The 15,417-nt window shown below is 36.3% G+C and overlaps 1 protein-coding gene across 4 annotated transcripts in view; it reads left to right on the forward strand.

Moving 5' to 3' along the window:
- Window positions 1-15,417, forward strand: part of LOC134342844 (uncharacterized) — a 71,511-nt gene that overhangs the window by 34,234 nt on the left and 21,860 nt on the right. The window contains exons 3-5 of one of the 4 annotated variants that reach the window (XM_063041470.1): window positions 814-915; window positions 4,421-4,552; window positions 4,843-10,398. In XM_063041470.1, coding sequence (XP_062897540.1) covers window positions 814-915; window positions 4,421-4,552; window positions 4,843-4,956 — 348 coding nt within the window. In that variant the 3' untranslated portion in view covers window positions 4,957-10,398. Of the gene's footprint in view, window positions 1-813; window positions 916-4,420; window positions 4,553-4,839; window positions 10,399-15,417 lie in introns of those variants that run through there. The other 3 variants (XM_063041469.1, XM_063041467.1, XM_063041468.1) reach the window with 3 other exon arrangements.

Raw genomic sequence — 15,417 nt, forward strand, 5'->3', positions numbered from 1 at the left:
AATCACTAACAATAATTGGCATTTGAGGGAATGAACCTCCACCTGTGAAAATAAAATAGCAGTGCCCATAAGTTTGATAAGACTAAAATATTAAAAATTATTTGCACTTGAAGGACAAACCCAAACATTTTCTGGAATATTTACTGAGTAAATACCCAACATATTGTAGATATGTGGATATTGTATTGTATAAAGAGGGCAGCTCAGACATTCTGGCTGCATGTGGTTAACATCCAATCTTCTTGATCACTGCATTTAGATGTGGACAGGCACTGCAGTTTGTTACTTGATCTGTAGCTGGCACAGTTTGCTTCATCTTCAAGCATTTTAAAAAACAAATCCATACCACTTTATTCTCTAGTTTCATATGAGGTGCAAGCATTTTTTTAGGTGACACATACTGCTACCTTTGTGTAATTTCTGCCAATAATCCCAATGTACCTTGCACAGAATAACATGAAATGAATCTTTCTAATTTTTAAGGAGCAAATGTCTTATAGGCTGCACATTGGAAATTGGTGATCAGTGTACAGAGTAAGTTATAGACTAGACTAGAACATTAGAAAGTAAGTGTGTCATTTTACTGTCTGCAAAGCATGTGCTATTGAAAATGAGCCAGCTAGAAACCTCCATTGCGTGATTATGTATAAGAGGTGCTCAGAACTTGAGAGGCCATGGGGCATTAATTTGAATGAAGAAATTAACTAATGGGAACAAAGACTTCAAAAGAATAGATTTTTATGTATCGATTTTATAAAAATATTCCATAGCTAGATTACCTGTACACAATCAGTTATTTTCTTTATTTCTCAGATTCGAAATGACTCCTCTCAAATTTTGGATGAAAGTATACCAAAACTGAAGGTCAAGGCACTAGAAATGAAGAAGGTATATTCTAAGATTGATAAAATGGAGGTTTGTAACGATTTTTAAGTAATGTTGTGATACAATATTAGAATTCAGAATCTGAAATGGATTGACGACTTCTCACATGACTCTTACATGGGTTAGGAATACCATATTTAGATGATTGTTACACTTCCATGTTCTCTATTCTGGGTTGTTGATAGCCTTGTTTAGATAGGACACAATATGACTCAGACAATATTATTGCAAATAACTCTTCAATTTTTAAGACTCACTCATGTTGGTTGATTTATGAAGCATGCACAATGACAAACTTGAATCGGAAAACAAAACTATGTTAAATGGATTCTGATGATGGTTTGCTTTTCTAAAGGATTGCCTCTGCTCTTTAAGTCCTTTATAGCATACAATAACAAGAAACAGGAGGCAGCTATTAGGTCTTGAATTTAGTTCCTCAATCAAATAAGAGGTTATTCTCCATAGTTCAATATTCCTTTATTCTTTGATTCTTGAAATGTCCACAAATCTATCAGTATCAAACTTGAATATATTTAAACAACTGAGCATCCTTGTCATTTTGGAGAAACAGTTGCAAAAACTAAGCAATATACATCATTCCATTCTCTCAATTCATCATGTAATTGCTAATGAGGTAACTCCAGCTGAAATTTTAGTCACAGAAACAAGTGGGTTGCACCTGATCAGTTGTAAAAATATTCACATTGAACTGAGGCAATACTAGCAGTAGTTAGAAGTGCATTCGTGTGGCAGATGAGATAGGAATGCTTCTGTTTTCTTTTGCTGTCCATTTCCCATCCTCCACTCTCTCTCCCTGACACACTTTTAGAAAGACTTCTGTGATTAGAAATTTGAATTTGCCCAGTATGCTGGCCTGTTACACTGGATTTATCCTTTTTATTCCCCCTTCCCTCAACCCAAATCCCTACTTTGATACTATCATCTTACTAAACTAATCTAGACTCCCTTCTGTACAAAAGAAATCCAAGTCTGTAAATTAGACAGACTTATGGGTAAAACTAACAGAAACCACCCAAGTTTGTGATTAACATTTCAACTCGAACTACATTATATACCCTGTTAATCAGGCCTTTCCATTAATGTCCAGCTGCCTTCTTGCAAAACAGAAAACCTTGTAATATTAATATGAAATATAGCGCAGAATAAGCCCTTCCAGCAATGCTGCCCAGCAACCCCCTATTTAACCTTAGCCTAATCACAGGCCAGTTTACAATGACCAATTATTCCATCAACTGGTGCATCTTTGGACAGTGGGATGAAACTTAAGCACCTGCAGGAAATCCACAGAGTCACAGGGAGAATGTACAAACTCCTTACAAATAGCAGTGGGAATTAAACCCAGGTCACTGGTACTGTAAAGCATTATGCTAACTGCAACACTACTGTATCACCCTATCAGCATCAATAATGTTATGTATAGGACTTTGGACTGCTCCGTTAGTCCCATGACTGCTTTTGTTATCTCTTTACTTGATTAGATTCCAAAAAATGGGCCCTATTTTTCTTATGCAATAATTTCAAATAATGAATTTGGTTTGATGCTTTGTGGTAGGAATGCATCTGAGGTTGTTGGATATTTCTATAAATTGAATTGAAATAATTACTGCAAAATGTGCACTAATTTCCAATAGACTCTGCAGTGGAACTTTACATTCCTCAGAATGCAAAAATGGACAAAAGGCAGGGGTACAAAGTTCAAAGGAGATCAGAGCGAGTTTTATTTTCTCCTGGCAACATGCCTGATTGCTACTTGGATGGGATTATAATAGCTGATAATCGATAATAGGTTGCCAGTTGGAAAAAAACTCTAATACATTCTAATAAAAATCCTAATATCCTTAAGTGATTTAGTGATTTTATTGCTTTAAATTCTAATATCAGGGTGTCCATAGATCCCTTCCATTTTTTAAATTACAAATGAGATCTTAAGCATCATCTACAATTCCAGAGTTCATTAACACCATGTAATATACATTGTGAACAATTAAAAAGACTTTTAAAGATGTTATGTTAAAATCTGTATAATTTAAGAACTTTAATGAAATGGATGTTTTCAGGCAGTAATCTTTAAAATGGTAGTGTAATGAAATTGGAGTCAACTAGTTCTAAGTTAACATTTTTTGAAGACTTACATTTGGAAATGACTGGCAACCTTTGGCATCTTGTAAGACAAATCACAGCTTTCATTATCTTAAGATGAAAATCATTTCAATCCCTCAAGTTCAAGGGCGATATGCTTCCACACTTGTTTTAAGGGTTCTGATATCTCAGGTGAGGCCATTAGACTGTACACATGACCAAAGTTAGGGACAAAAATGCCTGAACATTGTCAGTAGGCCATTTTATAATAGATAAAAAAAGCTTTTGGCCTTTAGAAGAATTTCATCTCTTTAATAAACCCAGCCATGCTTAGATTCCCCATACCTTCAATTAGTCCCATCTTGCCTTACGATGAAATAGATCAGAAGTACAATTTGACTAAAGAAAACAGGGAACTTCCTGCATTTCCTCATATTGTCCATTAATGTTTTTGTAAGCATGGTGAGATTATTTCAGATCTTCCAAGTCTGTGTGGCTTGCTTGCTTATTTGTTCCAAGGGGTAGGTGTTGCCTTCTGCTTTCTGATTTGGTGATAGCAGCAAGTTCATGCAGCCTCAAACGTATTATACGTACAAATTAGCTGATGTAAGCCACAGTCCTTCAGCCTGTTTATTAAAGACTATGGAATTGTTTAATAATTATTTGTAATCTCATTGCATTCCATGGTAACCCTTTACCCCCTATTTATCAACTATCCACTACTGTACCTTAAAAATATTCAATGTCTGCTTCAATTTGCCTTGGAAGGAAGTTTGAAAGACTAACCTCAGAAAACATTACTTCTCTTAAGTAAATTACTTATGATTCTCGATTCTCAAATAGAAACATTCCACATTTGTAAAGTTCAGCCAAATCTCTTTTTTCTGGCCTCCAGTGAATATAAACTCAGCCTATCCACCTTTCTCCAAGACAGCTTGCCCATTCCACATATTAGTTTGGCAAACCTTCCAGGCTATTTCCTGAGGATTCTTGGACAGGATCAGTGTGAAGAGCAAGTTTCCTTTTGTGGAGTAATTGTAACCAAGAGGTGGACACTGTTTAAAACTAAGGGCCCATCCACTTAAAACAAAGGCATTTATTTCTGAAGGTGGCAAGTTAGTCTGTCTTGCTAACTTTCGGGTTAATGCATAATTCACAGTGGAAGAGTTGAGCATAGTGGATATTTAGACAGACTTCTAGCAGTAGCTTCCTTTATGTCTGCAAATCCATAAATTGGGTGGAATCCTTTGTTATGTTTAATTAGTTTATACCCTCTTCTGTACTGATCATTTTGCATTGATGGGATTTACTTTAACTCCCTTTCAGATTTTCCGAAATCAAAAGCAACATTAAAGCCAGATACAGCTTTTAGGTGAAAAATATTAGATTCTTAGCCTTAAATGTCTTACAGTACCCACAAGTTTATCTTTGTCAGATTTTTGTGAAGATGGTTGAACAGAGTGCAACTATGCTGGAGGAACAAGTGATTCAGGCAGAAAAAGACTCTGGCAACGTGTCTCGGGGTGTTTGCAGATTCCTTCATTCAATCAATGCACCGTTTTTGAATGTAAGTAAAAGCACAAAGCCATACATAAACATGAAAATTTTATTTATAAATTTGTTTAACAGTCACCTGTTCACTATCAACATTTTTAAGGGAAAATGTCTTTGGTTCATTTGAACTTTTTTCTGGCGGTGGGATAAATTGGTGGTAACTGACTAATCCCGAAATAGTTTTGTGATAAGTATGCAATAGAAGCCTGCACAGTGCATTAGCTTCTATAAGGGAAGAAACATTCCATGCGCTACAGCTGACATTTTGTCCAAACTGTAACACGATTTTTCCTCTTCTAGAAGAAACGTAACTGTATCAGCCAGCAGAATTTCACATATGAGCTACCCAACCTATACCGAACTGAAGCCTATTTTCCTGCAAATCACAACAGGACATTCTTTAAACCAAACGAGTGAGGGTAATTTTGTTGCTCTTGCCTAAGAGGAAACTATTTACGTTAACGTGAAGAACCTGGCATTACTGCAAGTTTTCTACAGTTTGTGTCACTAAGTTCTACTTGGACGAAAGCTGTAAAGTGCTTCATTGCAACCGTGGAGATATCCTATGAACTAACTCAAAGTACAAAGGGACTTGCATGAAGAAACTCTAGGGTTGTCTTACTTGAAAATTGTAGGTTATTAATGAAATAATACAGGCTGAGTACCCCTTATCCGAAATTCCAAAATGTTATCGAGTGCTGACGTGATGTCACAAATGCGAAATTCCATAAGGCACTGGGAAGTTTCCTCGGCGATACGGAGGTCTCTGCGCACCACGGACAGTTCTGAGAAGTGATTTTACATATGTAATGAACAGAAGTTAATGATAAAGTAGAAAAAACAGCATAAAGCAAAAAATGAAGATCTCAATTGTGTCCTGAAAGAGTGGATTTGTCAACTTTGGAGTGAATGCATGTTGATCATGAAACAAAGATTTATCTTGAACTGAAAATTGAAGATAATTGTGAATATTCAGCAGGTTGGTTGCAGAAATTTATGGAAGGGCATGGCATTTAATTTTTAAAGATTTGAGATAAAAGTGTCTGCACCACAGGACAGAGAAATTGATGAATTTGCCAAGATTGTCACTGATGAAAACCTTGATGTGCTGAACAGGTGTATCAGTACATATGTGTAAGTGCACAAGTGTAAGACAAAGTCTGCTTACCAGTAGCATATAGATGCAGAGTTGGAAATGATAGCGATCCCAAACTATCTCATTATATATTCCAAAATCTTAAATATTTCCAGCCCCAAACATTTTGGATAAGGGGTACTCAACCTGTAATGCCTGGAGTTGTAGTTCCAACAACACACTAAAATCTCACAGCTGTTCCATTGGCCAAGGCAACTTAATATTATGCTTTTTGGTATATAACTTCCCATGTGATAATTCAATGAACAGTTAACCATATTATGAACGTGAATCTAAATTGGTAGCATGTGCACCTTCATGTCATAGGTCTTAAAAGCCACACTGGTTTTCACATCTATGCTTAAATACCAAGTACTGATTTAATATTCACTTGACTTGATTATTTCATGCTTATGAATATAGCACTTTTCCTGTCATGGGAAATTAGGCATTTTATTTGCTAGAAAAAGGTCAACTGCCATTTTTCGCATCCAAAAATAACACTTCCTGTTATAGGATGTAAAGCTTACAATGCCCGGAGTTTTAAAATCAACATAAGAATAGAGTAGAAGAAATGAAATGCTTAAGAATTTGTGGATAATAAAAAGAACGAGTAAGTGACTCATTTTGTGCAGGCTTTCGAACCAAAACTAGACCCTTTTAGTACCAATTCTCCAAGGTTTTATCTTCTGCAAGGCATTAATAGGAACAGTTTTACATCACGGAAACTGCATTTAAATTATCTGTTAAAGCACACTTCCTGTTAACTGTACACAGTTCTTGCCCAGCAGTACAGACATACAGAAAGCACCTCTTTTTCTTTCTGTAAAGTGAAGCAACCATAGGCAGTTGCATTTGGCAAGTTGTATTTCTATTGATAAGTGATACGATCTAGCCATGCACAATGTTACATTTGTATAAATTCAGCCTCCCAGGTAAACTTCATTAAGTTATAGAACATTACAGCCACACAAGGACCCCTTCGGCCCATCTAGTCAGAACCGAACTGTAATTCTACCTTGCCCTGTCGACCTGCACCCAGATCATAGTCCTCCACGTACTTATCCAAAACTCTTAAATGTTGAAATTGAACTCGCAACCACCTCTTCCATTGGCAGCTTGTTCCACATTCTCACCACCCTGTTCCCCTTAAACATTTCACCTTTCATCCTTCACCCAGTTCTAGTATGAATTAGAGCATCAGTTTATTAAACTTTGAATGCTTGTCAGATTGAAATTGCCATTTGTATGAATTCAGAACAGCTTTTCACTCAAAATGTTTACAGACTTTGAAGGTAATTTGTTTTCTACATAGTTTTGCAGAGCAAACCTTTTGCTAGCATCTCTGAAATAGATTGGGTGAGAGATATGTTACTTTGCAAAATAGCTGTTTGTGAAATGTCAACTATGTTTGCATAGAAATTAATAGAACAATTATTTTATGTTATAGCAACGAGTGGTGAGAGTAAGAGTATAGGACTACAGAGTATGAGTTGTATTTTTGTAATTCATTCCAAATTGCCCCTTATTCTTCTCATTTGCTATTATCAATCCAGCATAACCAATGTCCTTCACTAGCTTGTAAGAATTGTACATTTGGCATTTTTTTACACTTATGTATTTTTAGTTTTAAATTATTAGCTGTCAATTAGATTGAAAAATTTACTTTTAAAGATGCACCAAGATTTACCTACATTAAAATTATATATTAGTGTATTGGTACTCATCTACTGGAGCTGTTACTTTACACTGTTGTAAACTGCTCAACGGAACTGTCAAAGACTCATTATGGATACTGGATTTTGTGCAGCTTTTTAATACTTTGTGGTACTTCATTTCATCTGAAAGACTTCATTATTGCATTTACCAAAAACAAATATTGATTTATTATATATTTTTACAGTGACTCCAGTTATTTAGAATTATACTAGTGTATTGTTAATTTACTACATTGTGCATGGATTTCTAACTAGCATAAACTAAGATGTTTGGCCTATGTATCAGTCACATACCAACAGGATGTTTGTACTTAATTTTTAAAATTTAATATACCCATCTACAGCCAATTTAAAGTTTCCCTAATTTTAGTTTTTAATCAAGTGTCCATGCAATTCTCAGAATAATTCATACAAGATTAGACTCTAGTAAGCCACATATTACTACATGCATTCATATTAAAGAGAAATCTGATCACATATGAACTTGAATTTGTCTCCTGAAATTTATAGCAGAGAACTAAGAATTTATATTGGCTTTAGGTTTTGTTTCAAACCATGCCACCAAATTAAATCTATTTGATTCACGTTAATTACTAACCACAAGTTTGAATGGCCACTTTAAAAGATGTGTTTTTGACCAGCACTGTCATGTAGTGACTTAATAAGAATCTTTACAGCCAACATCAGTTCTAGTCCAGCTATCACAACATTCAAGTGTCAAACTATTTCAATGCTGATACAAAATTATCAATGTTTAATGGATTCCTATATATATTTGGATTGGCACCAATTAGAACCATTTAGAATTGGAAATGTTCAACGAAATTTTTTGAAAGGTAACTTTTCAGATAAATACTCCTTTGGCTATGAAAGGTTAACTTTTGACTAAAAAATCTGTGGACTGTAATCATACTATTGGCATTTATCTCAAAATAGCAGTTTCAAAATCACCCACCCATAAAGCAGCACAAGATGCACTGTGAAATGATTTTCAGTCGCAACATTCCTGGTTAACTAAAGACAAAAAGAAATATGCCATATTAGATTGGTGTATCCAGTATGAGCCATTAGTTAGGTTGAGATGAGACTTGCTTGACTTCTGTAATTTCATGCCGTCACTACACAATTCCTTGACTGGAGGAGAGACTGCAATAAAGGATTATTCAATTGTACAAAATTGCCAAGATAAAACATCTTATAACACTTAGCCCATCTTATATGCAGTTATTCACCTTGTTCTTCAATGCAGTTTTTTTTGGGAATATGTACTCAAGCACATTTGGTGATACTCCCTGCTCGATAAATTGCACAGTGTGAGCTGTGATACTTATAGATCAACCTTTAAGTGTCTTTTTTAATTCTCTGAAATTTAATTTTCCGTTGCAATTACTGATCATTGTGTAATTGCCAAATCAAAAAGTTAGTTATTTTTATCTTACTGCAGAGAATTTCAACTGCATTTGCATGTTGAAATGTTGATAATTTTGCTGCATACTTTAATAACAGCTAAAGAATGACACACTGAAGCACACTATGAAAGGACTGGAGTTTTTTTTTCTAAGACTTTGATATTGAATTACCAAAGCAAGCATGCCAATTCAGAATGAAAGTATTTGAAGCTATTAAATATCCATCAAATTAGCAAACAGTAGCATTTACCACTAGATTCTGATTTTCTTCACTAATCTCTGACCCACCATTAGAAAGTATATTTTTATCATTGATACTTCTAATTACAATGCCTTAAAATTCAGCTGTGTGACTCTCAGTAATTGTATTAAACTAAATACTTTTGCCATATGATTTTCCATCCATTCAATTGTAGAATAATCCTACAAGGTATTTTCTGATAAAAGAGGTGCATAAAGAATTGGTTAGTGGAGGAACAATTGTACACACAAGGGAAAAAGTGAGATAGCTGAAAGAAAACTTCAGAACTGGAGAAAAAAATTTGGAACAGGTTGCTTGCATTTTCAGAAATAATAAATGTTAACATGATACAGGTTTTATTTTCTTGAGGCGAGATCCAAGTGTCAAGGAAACATGCCTTGATAAACAATATATAAAGAATACTTTTTATACTTTATAGTCACCAATTGATACCAGAGCGTACAATCATCACAGCGATATTTGATTCTGCTTTTCATGCAGAATATCTAGTAATATCAATTACTATCGATAGGATAAAACCAGACATTTTTAAGATGATATTGAAGAGCAGCATTTAAAATCAAGTTTGCAGGTAATTAAGGTTGAATGGAAGTTCAAGCAGCACATTAGCCAAAGACAGTATATATTTTTAAAGGAACTCTGAGGTAAGTAGTTATTATTTTGCTTCAAATGGCAAATGATTTGGTTGAGCTGCGAAAAGGGTTGAAATTGAGTTTCTGTTAATGAAGGCAGTAGCTTTAGATAATTAGCAGTCTTTCAGTATCTTATTGTCTTTTAACATTAAGGTAGGGGAGCAAAACTGCATCAAAGTATATATGAACCCTGCTCTTGGACTGTCCCACCTCCATCAGGAAAGAAGCTACACAGCATCTACAATACCACCATTCAGAAAAGCCATCAGGCTGATCAACATCTCCACCTATTAAGCCATTTCCTGTCAGTCACCTTATGTGTCAGTGTATGTATGTAGACTATTCTTATGTATTCACATTTATCGTATTTTCATGTATTTCTTTATGCTGATTTGTTTTTTTACGTTGTCAGATCCAGAGCAACAATCATTTTGTTCCCCTTTAGACTTGTGTACCGAAGAATGTCAAAAAAACAATCTTGAAACAGTTACACTGATGAGAAAGAAATCAAGGGCATACTTTGGACTCAATCAGGGTTTGAAAAGTTGTCCCTTGACATATGTATCTAGCTAGAATTGAATACATAACAGAACAATGAACACAAATTTGAAATGCAGTGCAGGTCAGTATACATACAACTCCACTATAACTCCATGTTTAATGCAAACAGATCCAGAACAATGATATACAAATTAGAGGAAAGGGGGAGTTGTACAGGTCATGAGTAATTTTAATTTATATATATATATATATATATATATAATGGAAAGGAACAGCAAATAGGTAATTATGATTTTGGATTAATCAGTTTTTATCAAGGATAAAATAAGTTTGCAAAAAGACCTGTGGAGTTTCAGTGAAGTTTGTCAAAGGATACAGCAGGATATGCATCAGTTAGTTATTGGGCAGAAAAATGACAAATGAAGTTTAATCCTGGCAAATGTAAAAGGAACACAAATATATAATGGCTGGATAAACCACTGAAGTACAAAGTTATCTTGGAGTCCTAGTCTCCAGCTCCCTGAAAGTGACAACACAAGTAAATTGAAAAAAAAATAGCATACGGCCTGTTTGCCTTCAGTGCTGGGGCATCCTCATTAAGGACTCTCACCATCTAACACACAGCCTTTTCATTATTACGTTTAGGAAGGTGGTTTGTTGTTCAGTCATTAAGTCTTGTCCGACTCTTCGTGACCTCGTGGTCCTTAGGGTTTTCATGGCAAGATACAGAAGCAGATTGCCAGGCATTTTTCCACGCAGATACTGCTGCTGCCCAGGTTGGGTCCCGGCTGGATTTGAACTCAGGACCATCTGCCTTGAAATCCGGTGTTGATGCCACTACACCGCCAGCTGGCCCAGGGAGGTGGTACAGGAGCCTAAAGACACACACTCAAAATGTTTTCCACCATATTTTTATAAAGTCCACAAACAGTACCTCTATTCCTCTTTTGCACCAAGTATTTTTTGTAACTTAGAGTAACTTTTATGTCTTGTACAATACTACTACCACAAATTTCAATGGCATATGTCAGTGATAATAAAGCTGACTGTTGATAGGTTCAGGTTGCAGTTGTATAAAAATTTGGAGTTCTGCATGCTGTTCGTTGCTTCATTACAGAGGAATGCTTTGGAGAGGATTCAGAAGAGGTTTATCAAAATGATGCCCGGATTAGATGATACGAACTATAAATAGAGGTTACCATTTAGTAGGTTAATTGCCTATTGTATATCTTCCCATGATTAGGTTAGGATTAAATTGAGGGGGATTGCTGGGCAGCACAGCTCAACGGGCCAGAAAGGTCTATTCCACACAGTATCTGGAATGGATAAAAAATAAATTATATGCTGAGGAGAGAGCTGATAATAGATCATAAAATTAAAGAGAATAGACCAGGTAAAAACAATTAGAATCTTTTCCCCCTTAGACTTGAAAATTTCAAATACAAGTGGGCTAAAAATGAGGGGAAGTATACAGGGGATGTTCAGCGCAAGTTTTAAAAAAAAAAGTGAGCATTAAGTGCCTGGAAATATGCTGCCAAGTGTGACTGTAGGAGCAAATTCAAGACGTGTTCAGATGGGTATGCTGTGTACATACATCTACTGATGCTTCTGGACACATCTTCAGTGATGTTCCCGGAATCGTCAGATGTTTCGGGTCTTTCAACATCATACAACCTCCTCCAGGTGACCCAGCCGGGGCTGATCAGACCCCAGCTTGTGGCCAGATGGCTCTCCTCTTCCTCTCTCCCTTGATGCCCAAAATGCTGAAGGCTCTAACTAAGGAACGGGCTGTGAATCCCCTACAACCAACCTCTACTGGGAGACACCTCACTCTCCATCCAGCCTGCTGACAGTTGCTGACCAGTCCTGCGTACTTGGAAAGCTTCCTTTCAAAGGCCTCTTCCAAGCTATCTTCCCATGGGACTGTCAGCTCCAGCAGCACCACTTGCTTAGTAGACCCAGACACAAGGGCAATGTCTGGTCGCAGGGTGGTGGCTGCGATATGGTTGGGGAACTTCAGCTGCCAGTCCCTTGCAGAGGTCAGGATGCCTGCAGATGTTCTTTTGGCATAAGAATATCCAGGGAATGGATATGGTTCATGTACAGGCAGGAAGATTACTTAAAAAGAAAATTTCATATTTGTGAGATTATGATCTCCCATAAAAAAAAGTGAATCAGCGCCAAGCTTTCCATATACGCTTATCTAATCCCTCAAAATCTCCTCTGCCCCCAGTCACTAGACTTTAATTCCCAGGTTTTTCTCTCTCATCATCAGGCACTTCACCAGTAGCTAACAGTGATGCATAATCCAGGGAATGAGAAGGTTAACATATGAGAAGCTTTTGAAGGCTCTGGGCCTGTACTCATTGCAGTTTAAAAGAATGAGGAGAGAAATCACATTGAATTGAATATTTAAAGACCTAGATAGAGTGGACATGAAGAGTATGTAACCTATAGTGAGGGAGTTTAGGACTAGAAGGCACAGCCTAGAATCAAAGGTCTTCAGAAGAGAGACAAGAATTTTGGCCGTGGAGGTCATCATTGGGTGTACTTAAAGTGGAGTTTAACAGGGTCTTAATTAGCAAGGGGGTCAAAAGTTATGGGCAGAAGGCCCTAATGGGGTTGACAGGGATAATAAAGACTCGATGGCCAAATCACCTAACTCTGCTCCTATGTTTTATGGTCTTTTGATTCAACATCATAGACTGAAGGTCCTTTCCTGTGCTGTAAAGTTCTGAGGTTTTAAAGGGAGATACAAAGAGATGTAATCAAAACTAAGACCAGCACACAAGTTATTAGGAAATATGCAAAAGGTAACCAACACTTTTAAACCTCAGTACTATTATTTATTTGCAGTTGTTGTTGAAGTAAGCACACTCAGTGGAGAAGACAAGTTATCTCTGGAGCAACAATGAGCTGCTGGACGAACTGAGTCAAGCAGTGTCTGCACAAGGAATTGTTGACATTTTCAGTCAAAACCATGCACTATTTCTACTTCCTTAGCAATCAAGATGATTTTTTTTCTCAGAGGGACTAGTAACCACATCCAACCATCTTGATAAAATGTACTGGATAGCTCACTTCACAGGAAACCACCAGGATGGAAGAAGATATCAAAGACTTCAGCCTAACGCTTTATCCCAAATTCAGTCATCTTCACTACTGCCATACTTTCAATCACATATTCCTAGAATAATTTATTATTCTTAATACACCACACCCATTGAAATCAAATTACAAACATCACATGGGAACATAAATAAGAGCTTTTGATTGGAACTGCAGGCATGACTTCCAATAAAAAGTTACTTCTGAGCACTTACAAGTGATCACAGCTCTTGTATCCTTATCCTGATAGCCATGGGAAAAAAGTAGGCAGGATCATTATCTGACCAGATCTTTCATGTTGCAGGTGTTGAGAAATACAATAGATTTCATCAGCAAAGACTAGCTCCACTACCAGCACAAAAATATGGACCTTTGAAATCTGGGCATGTTGCTGATATTGCCTCCTGGGAATTGTTTTGAATTCTACTCCTTCTGCATTATTGTCAACCCATGATTCTCATTCCCTGTGCCCAAGAATATGCATCCACGCAGGCAAGATATGATGCTAGCAGTTTGATCAGACGTGAAAAAATATTTTGGAAGCACCAGGTAGTTCTATTTAGTACCAAAGGATGCAAAGGACAACCAACTGACATATAGTGGGATGCCATTATTTAAAAAAAAAATCAGGAATGTTTCCAAATCTAGCAATTAAATATAATTCTTCATTTCTGATGAGTTGACATTTTGTCTGAGAAGATACAATGCCTACTGACACCTGCCACAAATCCATCCTTATGAGAAAATATTAAACAGATTGACCTTACATTCTGAAAAATAAAAGCATAGAAGATGACCTTGTGACACCTACAAGCTCTAAGATGGTTAGATAAGTAGATGCCACAGAACGTTTACCTGCCATAGGAAGTTAGCACTAAGGGTTATAGTCTCACCACATGGCAAAGTAAAAAAAAAATTCTTCTCACCAATCTTTTTGAATTTGAGTCATGGAAGCGCAGTAGACTTTAAAACTTTGGAAAACAGGGTATGGAGGCCTAACAGGAAAATGGTGTCAAGGCCAATATATAATATGCACAACAGAATGATTAATCTATTTTTGGTTTGTGATTATGGATGGCATAACTTGATAAGATTAAAGTTTGCCTCTTATACTACAGTATATACAATATATACAGTTTATTGCCTCAACTGGGGAATAGGACTTTTGAATGTCCAAGATTTGAATAACTTGGATAAAAATCGGCCAGCTCAAATACCCTTTCCCTTCAAGATACTAGAGCAGCTATATGAAGCTTTGGGGTTTATTCTATGCATTCAAATAGGTACAGCATTTTCATCCTAATTTCACAGTGTTCTTGTAAAGTCCGTGACACTAACACAAACTCTGGCCAGTGCGCATACAACTTGACTGCCATTAACTAAACCAGCTCAAAAGACTGAGGAGCTTCAACTGTAAATGATACCAAAGATAGAAATTCCACTTTCAATTTCATTAGTTTTATAAAAATGGTGGAACCAAACACAAAATCAAGCTTCAGCTCCAGGGCAAATTAATTGCTACTATGCTAAATAGAACCATTTGCAAGCCTGTAAGGAAGTTTTAAAAAAGAGATTTTTAAAAACTGATCCTAGTATAATATCCTTTGCTATAGCTAACTAAAAGAATGTCAAAAAAATTCCAAAGAAATTATATTCAATTTTTGACTTCAACTCTTTGTACTTATTACAGCAAAAGGAGTTGGATTGCAGCACCAAACCAAGATATATTTTTTAAAGATTCTCATTGTTGCCTGCCCTATGGCTGATTTCCAGAATAATTTAAACCTATTATAGGCTGCACTATATTATAGCAGTTAGTGAAATGCTTTACAGTACTAGATCGGTGTTCAATTCCTGTCTGCAAGTACTTTGTACATTCTGCACACGGCTACATGGGTTTGCTTTGAGTGTTCCAGTTTCTCCCTCGCATTCCAAAGCCATACAAGTCAGGATTATGAAGTAGTGAGAATGCGACGTTGGTGTCAGCAACACTTGCAGGCTGCCCAGCACACAGACATATATGATGCATTTCACTGTATGTTTAGATGTACGTGACAAATTTTTTGTAAGGTTATGTAGGAAAGTAACATACTGCCTAGCATTCTAAGAAATC

Source organism: Mobula hypostoma, chromosome 2, assembly GCF_963921235.1.
Source record: "Mobula hypostoma chromosome 2, sMobHyp1.1, whole genome shotgun sequence".
In the NCBI taxonomy this organism is placed as follows: domain Eukaryota; kingdom Metazoa; phylum Chordata; class Chondrichthyes; order Myliobatiformes; family Myliobatidae; genus Mobula; species Mobula hypostoma.